At 47.3% G+C, this 19,116-nt stretch overlaps 1 protein-coding gene across 3 annotated transcripts in view; it reads right to left on the reverse strand.

Annotated features, from left to right (window-relative positions):
- Nucleotides 1-19,116, reverse strand: part of Pik3r5 (phosphoinositide-3-kinase regulatory subunit 5) — a 66,262-nt gene that overhangs the window by 25,032 nt on the left and 22,114 nt on the right. For 2 of the 3 annotated variants that reach the window (XM_023723407.1, XM_004638463.3), the window contains exon 2: nt 1,019-1,134. In XM_023723407.1, coding sequence (XP_023579175.1) covers nt 1,019-1,121 — 103 coding nt within the window. In that variant the 5' untranslated portion in view covers nt 1,122-1,134. Of the gene's footprint in view, nt 1-1,018; nt 1,135-2,420; nt 2,459-19,116 lie in introns of those variants that run through there. The other variant, XM_023723406.1, reaches the window with a different exon arrangement.

The following is a 19,116-nucleotide window of genomic DNA, read 5'->3' on the forward strand; positions in this document are numbered from 1 at the left end:
CTTTACAGAGAAGGCAAGTGGGATCCTAAGAGAACTGGTGTCTTGTTCAGAGTTGTACAACCATGAGAGACAATTTTTTTTTTTTTTTTTTTTTTGCGGAACCAGGGATTGAATTCAGGCCCTTGAGCTTGCCAGGCAAGCGCTTATTCTATTGAGCCATCTCCCTGGCCCTATGAGAGACAATTTTAACTCAGATCTGTTTAATTTCAAAGCCAGAAAAGCTCTCTGGGGAGGTGACCGTTGGTCTGAGACCTGCTATACACAAGTGAAAAGTGTGTATAGGGGGAAGAAGGAACTAGGCATGTTCACGACACTGTGGGCACCTATCTCATAGAGTGGTTAGGGAGGAAAATGAGACCTAGGATAGTAAAACAATTTTTTTTTCTTTTTCTGAGGCAGCGTCTCTCTAGGTGATTCGGGCTGCCTTGAACTGCAGTTCTCCCGAGCACCTGGCTTACAGGCATGCACTACCACACCCAGATCTAGCCAGGGCAAGGAGTTCTTGCAACTAGGCACCAGCCTTCAGAGATACGCTGGCCCTGGCCTACAGACACCCGCTCCTCGGTCCTGAGGAATGTGCAGCACCGAGGCCTGCCCCTCTCTGAGACTCTGCTGAGATTCTCCCTGGCTCTGCAGGGGAGAGGCGGGCAGCGAGGTGGAAGGACCTAGAGACAGGTGCACAGGAGAACCGTGTGGGGAGCAGCCTGCAGATGCCCAGCTGCTCCTTTGGAATCAGCAGCTGGGGTGCTTCTAAGCAGGGTGGGTGCCCTCTTCAGGGAGCTGTGCTTCTAGTACATGCAAAGGAGGCATGGCACTGCCCCAAGCAGGGGGAGGAGGAGGCCTGGGAGAAGCAGAAAGAGCCACATGCCAAGGACTTAGTCTACTTCAGGTGTTGAGCCAGGAGCCTATGTGGGTGAAGTCTAGGGACTTGCTCAAATCAGAGGCACAGGGTTTGAACTAGAGTTCTCCAGCCCCCATGCTGGCCCTGAGGCTGCCTCCCCAGCTTCCCCAGACCAACCTGACCAGGACGGGGAGCGGCGGCCAGGGCTGAGTCCATGCAAGCAGCGCTCCAGGGCGTGCTGGATGCGGTCCTCCGTGCACGTCGTGGCCCCTGGCTGCATCCTGAGTCATTGCCTGCGGTGGGAACAGATACCACGTCACTCTGTTGAACTCCTTCCCTTTCAGAGGAGCCCTGGGCCCAAAAGACAGCTAGAAATTCCTAGCCCGATGTAGTGAGCCCACTACTGCTGGGTGCTGTGGGCACTCCCAGAGGGGCTCAGCTGTTTCCAGGGCAGAAGTGGATTCTAGAAGTCACATCCCAGCACCAGAATGGAGCACCCAGAGGCATAGCCTGAGTAGAGGGGCACAGGCCTGCCAGCTCCCAGGGAGCGCCACCAAGTTTCAAAGAATACCCAGAGAATGGCCAAGCTCCAAGAGGACCTTGAGAAAAAACCCAAAATCATTTGGGGGATTTTTTTCTGACTTTCCAGGCTTGTGTCCCCAAGTCATCCAAGAACAGCTGCAGCATCTGCCTCTGCGTGCTGGTACTCTACAGCTGAGGTACAGGGCAGGACTGTGTCTATACATACCCACTGCCATCCCACCATGTCCTCTGCTTGGGTACCCAGGGCTGGGGCACCTGTGTCCTTTTTGCCTTAACTTCTTCCTTTGCCATTTTTCTTTCCTTTCTCTGAAGCTTCTTGTTACCAATTATACAAAGCTCTCGCCTGGTCTCCCTTCCTTGTTCTCCAGAGGATCCTTATCTTGGCCACAAGCCATCCAGGGGAGGGTAAAGAAAGGGCTCTAACTGGCCGGAAAGATAGCTCAGTAGAATAAACACTTGCCTGGCAAGCGCAAGGTCCTGAGTTCAATCCCTGGTACCGCAAAAAAAAAAAAAAAGGATGAGTGAGTGACGCAGAGGCTCCAGCAGGGCCAGCCTCGCCTCTCAGCTCTGGGTGAGAGCTGCTGCGTGCAGGCAGTTCAGCACAGCGGTTAAGCCTGGTGCTGGCATCCAAGTCTTGGACTGAAGCCTAGACTCTGTTACTGTCTAGCCACAAGATGCAAAGCAAATTGTTTAACTTTTCTGCAATTTGTCTTCCTTATCCAAGAAATGGGGATGACATTGGACCTAATCTCACAGGGCTGTTGGGAAGATGAACAGGCCTCCAAGCAGGCCTCCCTAGTGCCATCACTGTGGTCCTGCAGTCTCTACTACCAATCACCGAGACCTGGGAGCCTTACTACATTCACCCCTTCTGGGCAGATCTGGTCACTGGCCAGTGGGACTAGGTCATAGGCAAAGACAAGGAAGTGGCCGGCCAGCTTTGTGGATCTGGGGACAGACCAGGAAACCAAGAGGAGGATGCTCCGCACTCAAAGCTGAACCATGCAAACGACATGCAAAGAGATGGACTCCTAACCCGACTGTGTGACTGAATCATTCAGATCTGTGTCCCACGAAGGCAAATCATCCTGCTTCCCCAGCCTGGAGGAAGACACCCTCAGTGAGCTGGCCAGCACTGCTTCATTGATGTCCCAGGGGCCTGAGCATTTGAGAGCTCAGATTATATGGGGGGAGCGCACAGGTGTGAGGTATACACATTGACAATTAGACAAAATAAGATGAATCCCAGGCAACAGGTGCTATGAAGAAATGAGAGTGCTGGGTTAGGACATCTGTAGAGCCCACCTGGATTTCTGGGGGGTCTGAGGAAAGGAGATTTGAGCTGGAGAAGGAAGCCCTGAAAAAGGGAGATGAGGAGTATTCTAGAAAGAGGTGACAGCTGATGCTAACTTCTTGTTTCAGGAATTTATGTGCGAAGGAGCTAGATTCCAGGACATGGGGACATGGGCCTCGGCAGGCTCAGACACAGCCTGACCCTCCAGGTCCCAGGTGTCTGGCTGCTGGGGTGGCAGGCTGATGTGCAGTGATCTAGGACTCAGGACCCTCGGTGTCTCCGTTAGTGATACCTGGGTGAACCAATGCATCCGTAGGCCTTTCATGGCAATAGTCACAGTTGCCTTTGGACCAAGTGGAGAGTCCATTGCTCCCAGACAGCCTGGGAAGATTCCTGGTGCTTTGCTCCTCTCTCACCTTGGACTGTGCCAGTGCTTAGCATGGATGAATACCTGCGGGGATTAGCACGGTGGTGGGGCTCTGCCTCCTGCCTTCAGTGGCAGCCCAAGCACAAGACCTGCTGGAGGAACCAGAACACCAGGCACCTCTCACGGATGACTTTGGGGCACAGGTGACCAGCCCAGATGCCATCCACCCATCCTTTGTTCCCACAGATTCTTCCCCCCAGCTCTAGGCTAACTCTGTGGAGGGGTTCACAGGTCTCCCAGGAAGGCCCTTCACCTCACAGAAGAGGGAGAGGGGGAACCAGGGTGGATAGGCAGCTCACTCACAGCAGCCAGGGACAGGGTCAGAGGGACCCACTGCACTGACTGGGCAGCCAGCTAGGTGCAGGCACTGCCACTGTAGGCTCAGCTTACTACTTGCTTGGCCAGCAAACCCTCCCAGCTGCTCCCGTGCTGCCTGGGAGTAATATTAGGGCCACAGGGCTGAGAGGGAACACGAGGGGCATCCAGCTGGGCCTCTAAAGGGCAAGTCACAGACATGAGCTCCTGCTGAGGTGGAGTGTTGGATGCCAGGCACAGAAGCTAAACCTGAGTAGACCCCATTACTTCACCCCAGTAGGTCACCAGCAGTTTGACAGAAATCACCAGTAAGAGGCCAAAGCCTGAGGAAGCCTGAACAACCTCGTGGGATACCGATGACCTCGTGGGATACTGATGAGACAGGAGGAAGAGGTGGGCAATTAGTGGCCCAGAGAAGTGAAACAATTGCCTGAGGTCACACAGCTAGAGAGGTGACAGACATAGCCAGGACATGCACTCAGGGAATCTGGGTTCTGTGCCACTACAGTACATTGACCCTCACCATAGTCAGATGCAGTTATTAGAAGAAAAGTAAAACCAACTCATGCTTCTACCCATTAATTACGAGGATGCAGCTGGGGTTCTCAAGCCCTGCTGTCTTCCTATGCCTGCCGCCCGCACAGCCCTGCTTCCTCCAGAGAGGACCAGGACTCAGAAGATTGGAAACCAGAGGGGACCCCTGGCAGTCCTCTCCCTAGGGAAATGACCCTGGTGGCATGTAGGTGTGTTGAGCCCAGAGCACAGGCTGAGCTGTTGAAACTGGGCTTGAAGTCACCCTCAGCTGAGCTCCGATGTGATGGATGGCTGGGCTTGCCTTGAGGCAAGCAGGAGCCACTTATGTGTCTCACACATCCGTGATACAAACGCAGACTCTCAGCCAGTGTCACTCCTGCTGTGTCTTGTCTTTAAGGCTGTGAAGGTGGCAGAGCACAGTGTCCTGGGGTTGTGGCTAGCAGGCTTTCGAGAATACCAACGGCTGCCCCCAGGGCCCATTAAGGCCTGCTGACCATGGCTTCTCTCTCTCTTCTCCCTCTTGCTCCATGTATCCAGTCCAGTGGAGACTGCCAAGGCCTTCTCCAAGGGAACATCAGTGCCCTCTGGCCCCCAGGCCAAGTTTCCAGTGTGGCAGCCCCCTGGCATCCCTGGGCCATCTAGAGATTGGCCTCAGCTCTTCTTAGTCAGGACTTTTTGGGCCTGGGTGACCCAGGGAGTCCAGTTGAGGGTGCCTCTATTGAGCTGCTCTTGCCCATGGGTCAGTACAGCACATGGTGGGTCAGCACCTCAGCCCAGCAAGCTCATTTCCTCCTGGTGACTCAGGGAGTCACCAGTCACTCCTTGTGACTCATCAGCAGAAATACACAGCTTTGGGGAGAGGGGAGATGGTGGTGCCCCTCTCTTCAAGGTGAGGACTCTTTTCAAAAGCATAGAAGGCTAAGCCTGGCTTCCTGGCATCCCTCTCCCCAGCCCTGACTTGGTAAAAGAAGCCCCCATTGTGAAATCCCAGTACTACCAGAATGCCCCCCCAACCCCAAGGTGGTGTTGAAACATCCACAGTGGGGCCGGCCCCATCTCTGAGTTCCTCTTCTGAGCCAGCACAGAGGACTCAGAACCCTTCCAGGGGACCCTGAACAGTACCTGAATTGGGGGTGGTGGGTCTGTAGGAACCCAGGGGACTCAGGGAAGGTAGTGCTGTTTCTACAGCCTCTGCACGTTGACACGAGCCCATGGCACAGGAGGGCTCAAGCAGGAACAGGGCTGGTAAGAGCTGGGGTTGGCCCTGCTCTGCTTCCTATGGCAGCTGCCATAGGGCTTCTTTCCTTGGGGGACTTCTCAGTCAGTGCTGAAAGGCAGAATCTTGGGGGAGGGACAGGGGGATGTGGGACTCAAGCTTCATGCTAGGACCTTGTACTGCTTTCCTGGTATTTTGGAGTATTCCAGATCTCTGCTTTGTAGCCCTAGCCCCCAGACGGCAAGAGACCGGAAGTGGGGTACAAACAACAACAATTTCACTTAATGGCATTATAAGTGATGAATATAATCACATGCAAGGTGATAGAGAAGAAAAGAAATAACCTAAATAACTTTAATCCACAGCATTTGGGATAGATATCGCAAGGCTAGAGACAAAGAGAACTACGAACACTGTTTCGCAAGAGTCAGAGCCATACACCTCTGTGTCCTAGAGAAGTGCTCCTCCTCTCCCCAGCGTACCCCACCACCTCATAGTAACCAATCTCTGCAGTTTCTGCTGCATCCTTCCTGTGCTGCAAGTCAGAACTGTTTCACTGGGGTCGTAGAGGAGATTGTGCCATAGGCAGCCTCAAGGAGGAGAATGGGGCAGAGAGGGGAGAGGAGGGCCTTGGAGAGTAATAGGAAGCAGAAGGTGAGGTGAGATGCAGGACTGCGGTGGCCGGTGTCATCCAGAGCTATGGGCCTCAGTGCACTTGTGCCTATCACCCACGGCGTTGGCATCACCTAAAAGGGCTGAATATGCCAGGTGTGTGCCTGGGATCCAAAAGAGCTCAGGGTTAAACACAACATAGGAAAAATGTTTCAAATACTGTCCTGCACGCAATAAGCATTAACTAGCTGCTATTAGCTCTCCAGGTAATTTTAGAACATACGTGTTTGCTGCTCAATTATACATGCCTTGGGGATTTCACGAAGAAGCAAAAGACTCCCAGATGATTCTGAGGCACGGTCAGACTTGCTGGGGATGGAACCCAGAGCTTGCACAGGCTGGGCCAGTACGCTACACTGAGCTACCCCTCCAGCCCTGAAGCTTGGATCCTGAGTGTCTCCCAAGGGCCTGTGTGATAGGCCCCAGCCTGTGATGCTCCTGTGAGTTAGTGAAATCTTTAGGAAACAAGTTAGATTACAGGGGGGGCATGCCTTTGAAGGGGCTCCTGGGATCCCAGAACTTTCCTGTCCCTTTCCTGGCAGTACCCTCTGCCATTGTTCCCACCATGCTGTTCTGCCTCACCACAGGTTCAAAAGCAACAGGGCAATCCACCATGGACTAACCCCCCCCTCGAAGTATGAGCCTCCATAAAACTTCCTTTCTTATAGGTCATTTATCCCAGCTATTTTAGGAAGGAAGAGGCGTAGTAGGGAAGGATGGAGGGATAGAATAAAGGCGGGCGGGCAGGCAGGCAGGCTGTTGCTAGGGGAGGCTGGATGTTTTCACCTGATTATCCAGTTTAATGACCATAATCACCCCCGATATAATTGCAGTCATCCATAGTTCCCGCAGCTCAGGGAGATGAGCTGTCTGCTGCTCAGGCTCCTGTGGTCACAACTCTCATGGGCGGACAGAATTCCAGGGAGGCTTATCTAACATTGGTCTGACTCTTCCCTATATGCTATTCATAGGAAATCATTTCTGCCCTTTTCTAGACATTCAGGGCATGGTATACTGTTTCACCTATGTGTTATAATTGGAGGTTTCCAGAGGTGTTCTGCACAAAAATTGTCAGCATGCCTATTGTTGTGATTCATTCTCCCTGAGCAGGTGCTGGTTATTTTCTCAGTCCTAGTTTATTTTTTAAGATATAAGAGACCTGGAGGGACTAGACGAACTACAAGATGGGTCTATTACAGCAGCCACAGTGGATAATGAGCAGCAGATGGACTCCAGAGCCAGAGAAGGGAGGAAATCTGCCAAGGTAGGTGGTGATGGTGGGGGAGGGAAGGGACGGAGGGAGGGGGATTAAGAGGACACGTGCAGAAAGGGAGGCCCACGAAGGCAGCAGAGGCAAGCCTTCGCCACTCTTCACTTGTTCAAGCTCTTCTGCATTAAACACAAGGGCACATGGATGCTTAGGAAGACCAAAGCTGTGGTTAAAGCCAAGAGCAACGGGCCAAGGATGGAGCGAGGGAAGGGAAAGAGGCACAGCACATGGCACAAACTCTGGGACTTATTCTGAACAACCAGAGCTCACTGACACACAGCCATTAGGACGAGAAGCTCCCTGAGGCTAAATGATTTTCCCAAGGACACGCGACTAGCAAGTGGCACAGGGACACTTTACACCCTGGTCTGCATGACTGCTCTCCACCTAAGTAGATTACTGAAAGGACAACAGGATGGTGGTGTTGCCTTCACATATAATAATCACAATAACAGCAGTTAATGGGAACTGAGCACCTGTTGTGAGCTGGACATTTCTCTAAGTGTTTTCTGTGGATTAATCCCATTTGTGGTACACCCATTCATCTCCATTTCATAGATGAGGATGTCGAGGCACAGAGAACTGTCTCAGCTGGTAAGCAATGTGTCACTGGGCATTTAGCTTCGCTACACACAGAGAGGAAACTACAGTGGAGCCAGAGATGGGCCATGTGAAGTTACCGCCAAGATGAGGGACAGGAGGGCTGTGAGAATCTACCAGGACGTCAGGATGAGGCAGCAATGAAATCCTCCTCCTGGCACCTGGCCCTGGAGACGACTGCATCCCACCACTTTTCACTTTTAGAGCCCGCCTTACTGGTTAGCAAATCCTCACAGAGCCACAGAGGGTCAAGTAAAAGTAAATACTCACAAAGATCCATTACACGCACAGTGGCAGTCTTCTGAGTTTTCTAGAAGGAGAATATCATGGTTGGGACAAACCGCATCCATTCCAGGTTGCTCACTTTGTATAGATGGAATAAAGTCAGGCTTGTTAGACGGATGTAAATATATCATGATTTGAGGCGAGGGAGATTTTGCTTCCAGAGCCCTGTGGCTTTCAGATGTTGCCATTCGAAACAACCGTGGAGCTGATCCACTATTTCCTTCCTCCTCCTCCTGCTCTTCTCACCTCCTAAACTGATAGACAATTTACCACCCGCTCTTCTCCCATTAATCCAACGGCAGAAAAGTTTTCTCAATCACTGACACCTTTTTGCAGTACTGCGGATCGAACTCAGGATCTTGCGCTTGCCAGGCAGGTGCTTATGCCACTGAGCTATCTTCCTGGTCCACATCCATGTTCTTTCATCTAGATTGTTTTCACTCTCTTTAAACTCTTGCTCAGTTCTTACATGTTTCAAAACAAACCTCTTGCCTTCTCCCTCTCTATCCCATTCATGACTATGGCTTATTGTTGCAAGCAAAACAATGAGAAATGAAACCATCAAGGCTAGTGAACAAAACTGAAATCAGATACTCCTCCTAATACTGGGTCAGGTGTGGTTTTCACAACATTTTTGTGAAGCAGACACTGATTTTACGAATCCCATTTAGCTCAGTCTAGAGCTCTCTGGAGCTCTAAGGTACCACTTACTGTGACATTAAGGAGCCAGGCACTAATGCCATCGCTCACCCAACTTCTCAGCAAACATGTCAACTCCTTGCCCCACATACATGTATGATATTATGGGATACATAATGTATGTCACATATGTTTCTCTGAGAGAGGAAGAAACATACATTTCTACACCTGTAGAAAAAGGTGTCATCTGTACACAATTTAGATTGAAGACTCTGATTCTAGAGACCAGAGTCAGGGCCTGTCGCCTGGCTTCCTCTCCCCAGCCTGTTCTGCTGGGTCTCTTTGCCCTGTACTTACTCTTCCACATGAATAAGACAACACCATATTTGTATCAGATGAAAATGCATGCAGGAAATCGAGGCTTCAGCTCAGGTCAAAGTCTTTTTTTTTTCTTTAATCTTTTATTTATTCTTGCTACACAGCTCATAGTGATCCCTCCTGTCTCAGCCTCCCCCATGCTGGGATTACAGGCACGTGTCGCCATACTCGGTTTTGTTGGCCAGTACAATGTAGGCTGTCATGGCATGCAGTACTGGGATTGAACCCAGGCCCTTGCACTTGCCAGGCAGCACTGAGGCTGCCAAGCTATCTCCCCAGCCCCTCAGGCCAAAGTCTTAACAGGAGTGTGTGGAGCTGGTTTTGTGGCCCCAGAAGGGAGGTGTATATTTATCAGATACTTGATCTCCTTTTGTCTTCTTTTTTAATGAAGACTGTAGTGTAACATTCACTGAGATGGAGAAGTTTGGGGAGAGGCTTCAGCTCAGGGGAGAGGATGATTTGGGAGGGGAGAATAAAATTTTGTACTGTCTAAGCTATGTTTCCTTCTGACGCCAGTGGAGAGGTTTGGAATGTGACCCTCCATGTGAAGGCTGGGGGAGCACAGTGGCCAGTGAGGCCGTGAATAGAATGAAGAGTAGAGTGGAGCGCCCAACAGCTCACCCCCAGGGCATGCTCAGTTCAGGTGCTGAGCCATCAACAGGACACAGAGAAGCGGTGGCTCTCTGAGTAGGAGGAAAGAATGATGTCCCAGAAACTGAAAACAAGGGTGCGTCCACGAGGGAGTGTGTCTATGGTGGCAAGGGCTCCAGCAGGAGAGCTGAGCGGGGGCCACTGGAGCTGGGGACATAAAGGATCCTGGGGATTGAAGAAGAGCACGCGCAGAGCAGGAGGCCCCAGAAGAACAAGCCGAGCGTGGGGCTGGGTTTTAGGAGAGGCCCCAGTATCTTCCTGTGGAATTCCTGCTTGTTTTTCCTTATCTAACACAAGTTCATTCTGATAAGTTTGACCAAAAGAACCTTAAAACCCTTCCAATTCTATTTTTTTTTTTTTTTGCTCTTGTTGCTGTACTAATCTGTAATCTACATCTAAAGAAAAACTATCTTACATTGGTTATATGCCAAAGACTTAATAGCAATTATCACTCAAAGGCAAAATTAGATACAATAATATTTTTTGTTTTGTTTTGGCATATTGGGGGTTGAATACATAGTGTCTGCCTGGAGGACACTGATACACATATCAATAGTTTTTTTTTTGTTGTTGTTGTTCTTGGATATAGGTTTTGGTTTAATTATTAAGTTGCCTGGGCTGGACCAGAATTGGCAGGCCTCAGCCTCAGCCTCCCAGCATGCTGAGATTCCAGGATATGCTACCACACCTGGCCTAATAATATTTGTTGCATATAAAAGTTAGAAAATAGTTCTGGGAAAGTGGAGATGTACCTTATGCTTTCCTCCTATGAACTGCAACTACACATCCTGGATATCATATACAAAATTAACATAAGAGACTCTGAAAGGTAGAGAGAGGGTAGGCCAGCTAAGGATCTGAGGAGCAAGGAATGACATGTTCCCTAGGTTCTCTTAGAGCTGAGGCACTAGCTAGCAACCTGGAAACACCAGTGGGTGCAGATCTTTTAAAGTCTCAAATCTGAAAGCCTGATTTCTTTAGCCAAAGGCTCAGGAAAGAGGTAACATAGCAAGAAAAATGGCTTTTAGACTACTGTTCTCTTCCAGTCAAGCTTCTACCAGTACCAAGGGGAAGCCCAGCCATCCTGTAAAAGGAATCCTGAGCACTGGTACTAAGTCAGCCAAAAAGAGAGCAAGGTCTTCAGTCCCCACAGAGTCACGGACTCTTGGATCTGGGCTTCCACCGGGAACCCTGCACTTCCACTCCCACTAGACAATGAAGAGCCCCACCCTCCAACAGGATGATGGGAGGGGAAGCCTAGTGGAGAGTCAGGCCTTTCAATACTTCCCAGAAAATAATGAGGTCATCCACCCCACACTCACCACCATTGGGACACAGGAACAGTAATGACCCCTCTTCACTAGACAGGTGTCCATGGAGGCAGAATAAGAAGCTAGAACTCCCAGCCAGCCAGCAATGATGATGGTTCCTTCCCCCAGAGTCAGCAGAGATTAAATGAGTATGAGCCAGGACTTCTACCCCCACCTGGCAGTAGTGATGCAAAGCCTTCCACTTCTCTTGTTGGAGAACTGTTAGAAAAAACCAGCTAAGATATGATTTAAATATGATTTAGAGGGGCCGGTGAGATAGCTCAGTAGTCTAAAGCACCTTAGGCAAGCTTAGGCAGCTGTAGGGGACTGTGGTTTGATCCCTGGCACCACATGCTGCGCCAGCCCCACCCTCAAGGCAGGCTGAGCTGCACCCTCCAAAAAATATGATTTAGATCCTCATAACTCTCCTAATACCTAGTATGTCCAAGTTTCAATAAAGCAACTTGTCACCTCAAGACCAAAGAAGATCTTAAGCTGAATGAGAAAGGATGGCCAACAGATGTCAATACTCAGATGATAGTGTGACAAATTTTAAAACACACATCAGTAATAGTTGAGTAGTTAAAAAAAAATCTCAATGAGCAGTTATAAACTACATGTGCACCAATGAAAAATAAGAATCTCAGCAAAGAAGTGGGAGATACATAAGTACACACTAAATGGACATTTTACAACTGAAAAATAAAGTAACAAATTTTTTAAATCAGTGTATGAGTTCGACAGCAAAATAAAGGATACAGAGGAAAAATTGGTTCACTTGAATATAGAATAATATTACCTAACCTGAACCACAGGGAGAAAATAAATTGAAGAAATATGAACGGGCCTCTGGGACCTGTAAGACTATAATAAAAGGGTCTACCATTCATGTCAGCAGAGTCTTAGTAGGAAAGGAAAGAGAACAGGGCTGAAAAAGTACTCAAAGAAACAATGGCTGAAAACTTGCCAAATCTGGCAAAACACGTAAAACTACAGATTCAAGAAGTGGTGTGACATCAACAAACTAAAGCCAAGAAATGCACCCAAAGACATCTTGTAACAAAACTTAGGGAACCTGGAAACAAAGAAAAAAGTGAAAAGCAACAAGAGAGGAACATTATTTTTAGAGAAAAGAAAAATTAGAACACCAGAGGATTTTTTCATCAATAATCACAAAGGTAGTGGAACAACATTTTGCAAGTGCTGGAAGAAAAGCACTGTCAACCCAGAATCCTATGGCCAGCGAAGCTATCCTTCAAGAACAAAGGGGAAATCAAGGCATTTTCACCTGAAAAGAAATTCAGATGCTGTGCTATCAGCATGCCTGCCCTAGAAGAATGACTAAAGGAAATTCTCTAAACAGAAACAAGATGAAAGCAGAAAAGTATCTTGTGAGGTTAGGAAGGAAAAATAACGTAGGCAAAAATCTGAGTACATCTACCTTCCCTTGAGTTTTCTAAATTATGTTCGATAGTTAAAATAAAAATTAAATAAACACTACCTAATGTGGTTCTAAATATATGCAGGTGAACAATCATTATAAATGGGGAAGGGTACAGGGAAATGAAGGTAAGGTTTTTGTACTTCATTTGAGCTGAATACATCAATACACTGTTCTAAGTGATGTACTTATGATACATCAGAGCAACCATTAAAAAATTATGCAGGGCCGGGGAGATGGCTCAGTACGATAAGTGCTTGACTGGCAAACGCAAGGATCTGAGTTCAATCCCCGGTTCCATAAAAAAAAAAAAAAAATTATGCAAACAGGCATATGCAAAAACATTATATGTGAAATAAAAATGAATTCTAAAAAGTTCAAGTAATATGTAAGACAGAAAAAAAACAACAATTATTATTGAGGGGGCAAGAAAAATCAACAATAAAATAGCAGACTTGGGCCTTGACATATCAATAATTACATTACCTTTAAGTGGACTGCATATATTAATTAAATGACAGAGATTGATAGCAAATTACAAAACATGAACCCTAAACATCTGCTGGTGTAAAACTCACTTCAAATAAGACATAGGCAAATTGAAAGTAAGAGGATGGGAAAATGTAGATTATGTCAACATTAGCCAAAAGAAAGAAGGAATGGCAATATTAACATAAGATACAATAGATTTCTAAGCAGAGAAAATGACAAGATACAGAGATGGACATTATATGGTGACAACAGGGCCAATTTACCAAAAAGACAGCAATCTTACATGTGGCCACACCGAACAGAGCTACAAAATACATGGAGCAAGAGCTGAAAGAACACAAAGGAAAAATAGGTAAACCCATAATTAATAGAGCCAGTACTACTGAAGATGTGCCCCAAAAGCTCTGGAGCCAAAGAAACCCTTCAGTCGGCATGTGAGGACACTTTGAGCTAGCATCACTCCTGGTACCATCTTGATCATCCTCACTGGGCATCACAGAGGCAAGACAGTGGTCTTCCTGAAGCAGTTGGCCAGTGGCTTGCTGCTTGTGACTGGGCCTCTTAGCCTTAATTGTGTTCCTCTACAGAGAACACACCAGAAATCTGTCATTGCCACCTCTACAAAAATTGATATCAGCAAAGTGAAAATCCTCAAATATCTCACTTATGGTTACTTCAAGAAGAAGCTGCGGAAACCCAGACACCAGGAGGGTGAGATCTTCCACACCAACAGAGAGATACCAGATTTCAGAGCAGCACAACGTGGATCAGAAAGTGGTGGATTCACAGATTTTAGCAAAAATAAAAGCTGTTCCTCAGCTCCAGAGCTACCTGAAATCCATTTTACCCTGATAAATGGAATTTATCCTCATAAATTAGTGTTCTAAACTTCTAAGAATCTAATTAAATAACTGATACATTAAAAAAATAAAACCAACATTCACTGAACATTCCACTTAACAACAGCAGAATACACATTCATTCAAATATTCATAAACTGCATATAATGATAGATTATATCCAGTAACTTAAGACCAACCTCAGTGCCATTAATAATGGAAATCACAGAGTATATTCTATGACTAGATTGAATCAATTTGAAAATCAATAACAAATATAGAAAACATTTCAAGTATTTGGAAACTAAATACACTTTTATATAATCTATAGGTCATAAAGGAAGTCTCCAGGGAAAGAAACTTAAAAGGAATAAACGATGTATCAACATTTGTAGGAACAGCTAATATAGTTTTGAGAGACAAATTCATAACATAAATGCATATATAAAATTTCTCACATGGCTCAACAGTTACACTCTTGGGAATTTATCTAGAGAAGTTAAAATTAATACACAAAAATCTTCACATGAATGTTTATAGCAGTATTATTATAATAGCCCCATCTACAAATAGTTTTAGAAAAGGAAAAGCTGGAGGATTCATGCTATTTAACTGGAAGATTAGTACCAAGACTACGGTAATCAAGAAAATGTGCTACCAACAATACAAACATGAATAGATCAATTTGGAAACAGACTGGCACCTACTCAGTTTATTGAACTTCCACAAAAGCAATCCAATCAGGAAGACAGTCTTTTATCCAATGGTACTGGCCAACTGGATATCAATTTGACATGTATTACAGTTCTAGATGTAAAAAGCTAAAACTACAAAGTTTCTAGCAGCAACAGAAAAGTCTTGGTGATCTTGTGCTAGGCAAAGTTTTCTCAAGACACAAAAAGGATGAAAAAATGAAAGGAGGTTTGATTAATTGGACTTCATCAAAATTTTAAAATTCTGTTTTTGAAAGATGCTATAAAGAAAATTAAAAAAGCAAACCACAAACTAGGAGAAAGTATTCACAAGGCATCCATATGACAGATGGCTTCCAGAGAGAATCCATGCAGAAATAAATCAAAATGGTAGTCACCTCTGGAAGGTTTAGATAAAACTAGTCAGGAATGGGTGTGAGGAGCCTTTTTTGGGTGACAGAAATATTGTATATATTCATAGGAGCACGAATCACATAGCTGTATGTATTTCTTACAACTCATCAAACTGTACAATGAAATCATGCATTTCACCAAATGTAGATCACAACTCAGTATAATATTTTCTAAGGAGCTCTCTTTGCAATAGACATAAGTGTATGGATAAATCCTGAAAGTTTTACTCAGCCTGATTATTTACCTGCACCCCTCTCCCTTTTATAAACACACACTCTCTCAGTCTTGGATTGGCCTGTTATCCTTCTGGTCCTTTTATTTCATTTTTTGGGGGCAAACTCCAACACAGTATATTTCAAGCAGAGGTGCGCGTGGAGTCTGGGAGGCAGGAATGATGGGCGGGCTATTCAGCTGCAGGGGCATTTTATGGGCTGGTTTATGTGACCTGGGACAGCATTTGCCCCAGGGAATATTCCAGAAGGTGATTAATGTCCACTTGGCAACCTGCAGCTCCAGCCCAGAGCCCTGTGGGTTGCAGGAGGGAAGCGGCATAAAGGATGAACCGTCATTAGAAAAATTAAAATTAAAATCGTATTTGGATTATAAACAGCCTGAGCGTGAGCAGCTTGCTGGGGACCGAGAGAAGGCTTGTTATTAAACCTTTCCTGGAAAGCTGTGTTCCCCACACCACCAGGCATGGGGAGGGCCCTGACAGTGCCAGGCCTTCCTCAACAGATCTTGAGGAAAGCAGGGGTTTCAGGGAGTATGATTCCAGAGAAATGCAGCCTTTGGTACACTAAAGGCATGATGGAAAGCGCTCTTAAGAAAATCAACAAAGTTCGTAGAAGATCTCCAGCCACTAAAGCCGCGGCTATGCACCAAACCACGTGGGGTTCGGAAACAAGGGCTCAGCTCTGACCCCCTCTGGCTCCATCAAGACTCTCTGTGCCCCAGGACTTAATTGAGCACCAACTGGACACCACTGCGCCGGGCTGATGCCTCGGAGCTACCTCGATCTGGGACTCCTCACTGGTGCAGCAGGGAGGTTGAAGTTCAGAGAAGTCGAGGCCACAGAGCTGGTTCAGGCAGCAAGGCTGAGTCAAAGCAGCTGCCCGCATCCCCCTGAGGACCCGTGCTTCGCAGTGATCACTGTCCATACTCATTCAAACCTGCATCCTACTGCAGAGGTAGCCTACTTCCTATAGGGACAGGAAGCCCCCTTCTTTTGATTACAAGGTCTTGGCAGCTGGGTAGGGAAAGGCAGTTGCCAGTCCAGCTATAGTAGAGTGCAAAACTTGTGGAATCGGAGATCACTGGTTTGTTCTTCCTCAATCACAACTCTGATGTAGGGAAAATTATTGTCCATTTTGCAGATGAGGAAATGGAGGCACAGGGAGGGCAAGCAATTTACCCAAGGTCACACAGTTAGTGGGCAGCCGAAGCATGACCGAAATCTCCCTGGATGCTCTCCAAGTGCCAGACACGACAGCAATCCCTTTCCCAGCCTTGTACTTTGGTGAATCCCCCACCACAACACAAAAAGACCTCCAGTGTCTTCACCCTCACCTCACAGATAGGGCACCTGAGGCTGTCAGAGGCTTAGAGAAGCTCTGCCCCTGCCAGCCCTAGCAAAGGAAGCACTGACAAGGTGACACTGTCTGCAAAACAGTGCTCTGCCTGTCTCTGGGCTGCGGATGGACGCTCTTAGAATCTTGGCCACAAAGTCAAGCCACAGGAGAAAGGAGGAGGTTCTGCCTCATCGCAGTGCTCTCAGCTTGGATGCTTTTTAATACAAGCGTCACCATCTCTGATTTCCTCGGGTATGTTTCTCTTAAATTCCCGGCGGAGTTCAATGAAATGTTTATGAGAAAGCTCACTCTCCTCCTGCCGTGCAGACAGCCCAGAAGCGACGGAATCCAGCTCCTTCTAGCAGGACTCCGGGCTCCGGGTACGACCCTGACCTCCCTGGCCAGCTCCAGGTCCCGGTGGACTTCTCCTGACCTTCGGCTCACGCGGGGCCCAGCCGCAGCCTCTGCCTCTCCTTCGGGCGGCTCTCGGAGCTATCGATTCTGCCACTGCAGTCGCCGTGATCAAATTGCTTCCAATACTGAAACATCGATCCCACGTCGGCTGCTATTCGAGACGCAGCGCACACGCAAGCGATTGGCTTTTCTCAATGGCTGCGCTCAGAATCCGCGCTGGACTCCCCCTAGCTCGGGCCCTGTGCGCCACCGCCTCCCCGGGGAGCCATGCCCCTTCTGGTCCTTTTAAAAACATATGTTCTTGTGCATATTTTTCCCACATAAATGAGATCACAGCAAACACACTGTTCCACGTAGAAGTGCTTCTGTGTTCCAGTTACTGTCAAACTGACTGAACTAAGAGGCTCCTGGAGAGGAGACTGGCTTGGGAGGGCACTGACAGCCAAGCCACTGCTGGGAGGCGGGTCTTGCTGGGGGAAGTGAGCCACGGGGGCACGGTCCTGGGGACTACCGCTAGTCCCAAGCCCCCTTCCTCTCCGGCATTTCTGTTTCTCCGCTGTTGGGATGCTGTAAGCAGAGCAGCTTTCTTCTGCGATCCCCTCTGCCATGATGTTTCCACCTCAGAGCCGAATGACCATGGACTGGAACTTCTGAAGCCATGAGCCAATGTAAGTCTTTCCTCTGTAAACCTCAGGGTTCAGGTGTTTATCCCAACAATGCAAAATTTGACTAATATACTATGAAAAAGTATACCTGCTTATATGTAGGCCTCTATACTTATGGAATCCTCGCCCACAAGATGTAGCCAACTGTTGGCCAAAAATATTTTTTTAAAAAGTCACATCTTATTAAACAGGTACAGACTTTTTTTCATTTTCAGTGCTGCTAGATATCGAATCCAGGGCCTCCTGCATACCAAGCAGGCAGTCTACCACTGAGCGAGTCCCCACCCCATCCCTAAACAGATATTTCTCTTATCATTATTCCTTATATGGTATGATATTTATTTACCTATCACTCACATTTTATTTGCACTATAAGCAATCTAGAAACAGTTTCTCTGGAAAGGAGAAATGCACATATCACTGAAAATACTAAACCATTTTATACCAAAGATAAGCATCTGTGTCTGTAGAAGGAATCCTAGAAACAGTGTGACGACTGTATCATTCCTTACAAGCTCCCTTAAGTCTCTAATGTTTCAGTTGCTGCTTTGGGACAAATTCAACCTCTTAACATAATGGACACGGCCCAGAGTGTTCTGGACCCCTCCTCCTGGCAGCGTCACCCCCCACCTTTCTTCTCCATATTGAACTTCTTCCTGCATTTTCTGTCTACCTGAAAATTTTCCACTGCTTCTTATCTGGATCCCAGAATACGTTGTTTCACCTTCTATTTAGGGGTCACTCCTTCAGGGAAGGCCATCTGACCCCGGGAGAGTGCTACCCCACCCTCCCAGCTCCCACTGCCTCACTGCTTCCTGGAGAAAAACAGATAACTGCCTGTTTCTGTACAACAGTGGTCCATCTACCATGATGTCTCTAGTCCCAGTGCCCGGCTATCCAACCTGAACAAATTGTCCCTGGGCAGTGACAAGAGTGTACAAACCAAAGCCCTATCCAAATATATACCCAGGATGTATGACGCTATGAGCAATCAGGGATATTCCTCGGGCCTCAAGGGGAAATCACATCTACTGTAATGCCCCAGTGAGTCAGTCTTAGAGGTGTTGATTAAGTTATTTTCTGGCCACCCACAGTGTGGGCAGGTTGCCTGGGAGACAAGTTCCTCCTAAGCTTCCTCCACCAGAGACCAAAGGAAGAGATTCAGTTAAAACCCAGGCTTCCTGGGAGCTGTTCTGTTCCTGAGATGCTAGTACAAAGACAGGACAGCATATGATGCTATTAATGCCTTTCTTTCTTACATTGTTTCCTCCCCTTGACCTGTTCCTGTGCTAAGAAGGCACCCACTTGGGAAAGTTTTGTGGTAGGAAAGTGAAAACCTTGGCACTCCTTGGAGCCCGTGGCAGGTAGGGCTCAGAGGAGGATTTTAGTTAATACAGGATAAATGGTTATTTTTTCCTTTTTATAGACTGTAATTCTTAAAGGAGTTTTAGGTTTACAGAACTGCTGAACAGCAAGTAGAGAGTTCCCATGTGCCACCTCTCCTCCCCCTCCCACCCACATTTTCTCCTATTATTAATAACTTCCCTTAGTGTGAAGCATTTGACAACTGATAGACCAATACTGATATTAGCTGCTTTGCATTTGGGTTGTACGAT

Source organism: Octodon degus, unplaced genomic scaffold, assembly GCF_000260255.1.
Source record: "Octodon degus isolate 3935 unplaced genomic scaffold, OctDeg1.0 scaffold00098, whole genome shotgun sequence".
In the NCBI taxonomy this organism is placed as follows: Eukaryota; Metazoa; Chordata; class Mammalia; order Rodentia; family Octodontidae; genus Octodon; species Octodon degus.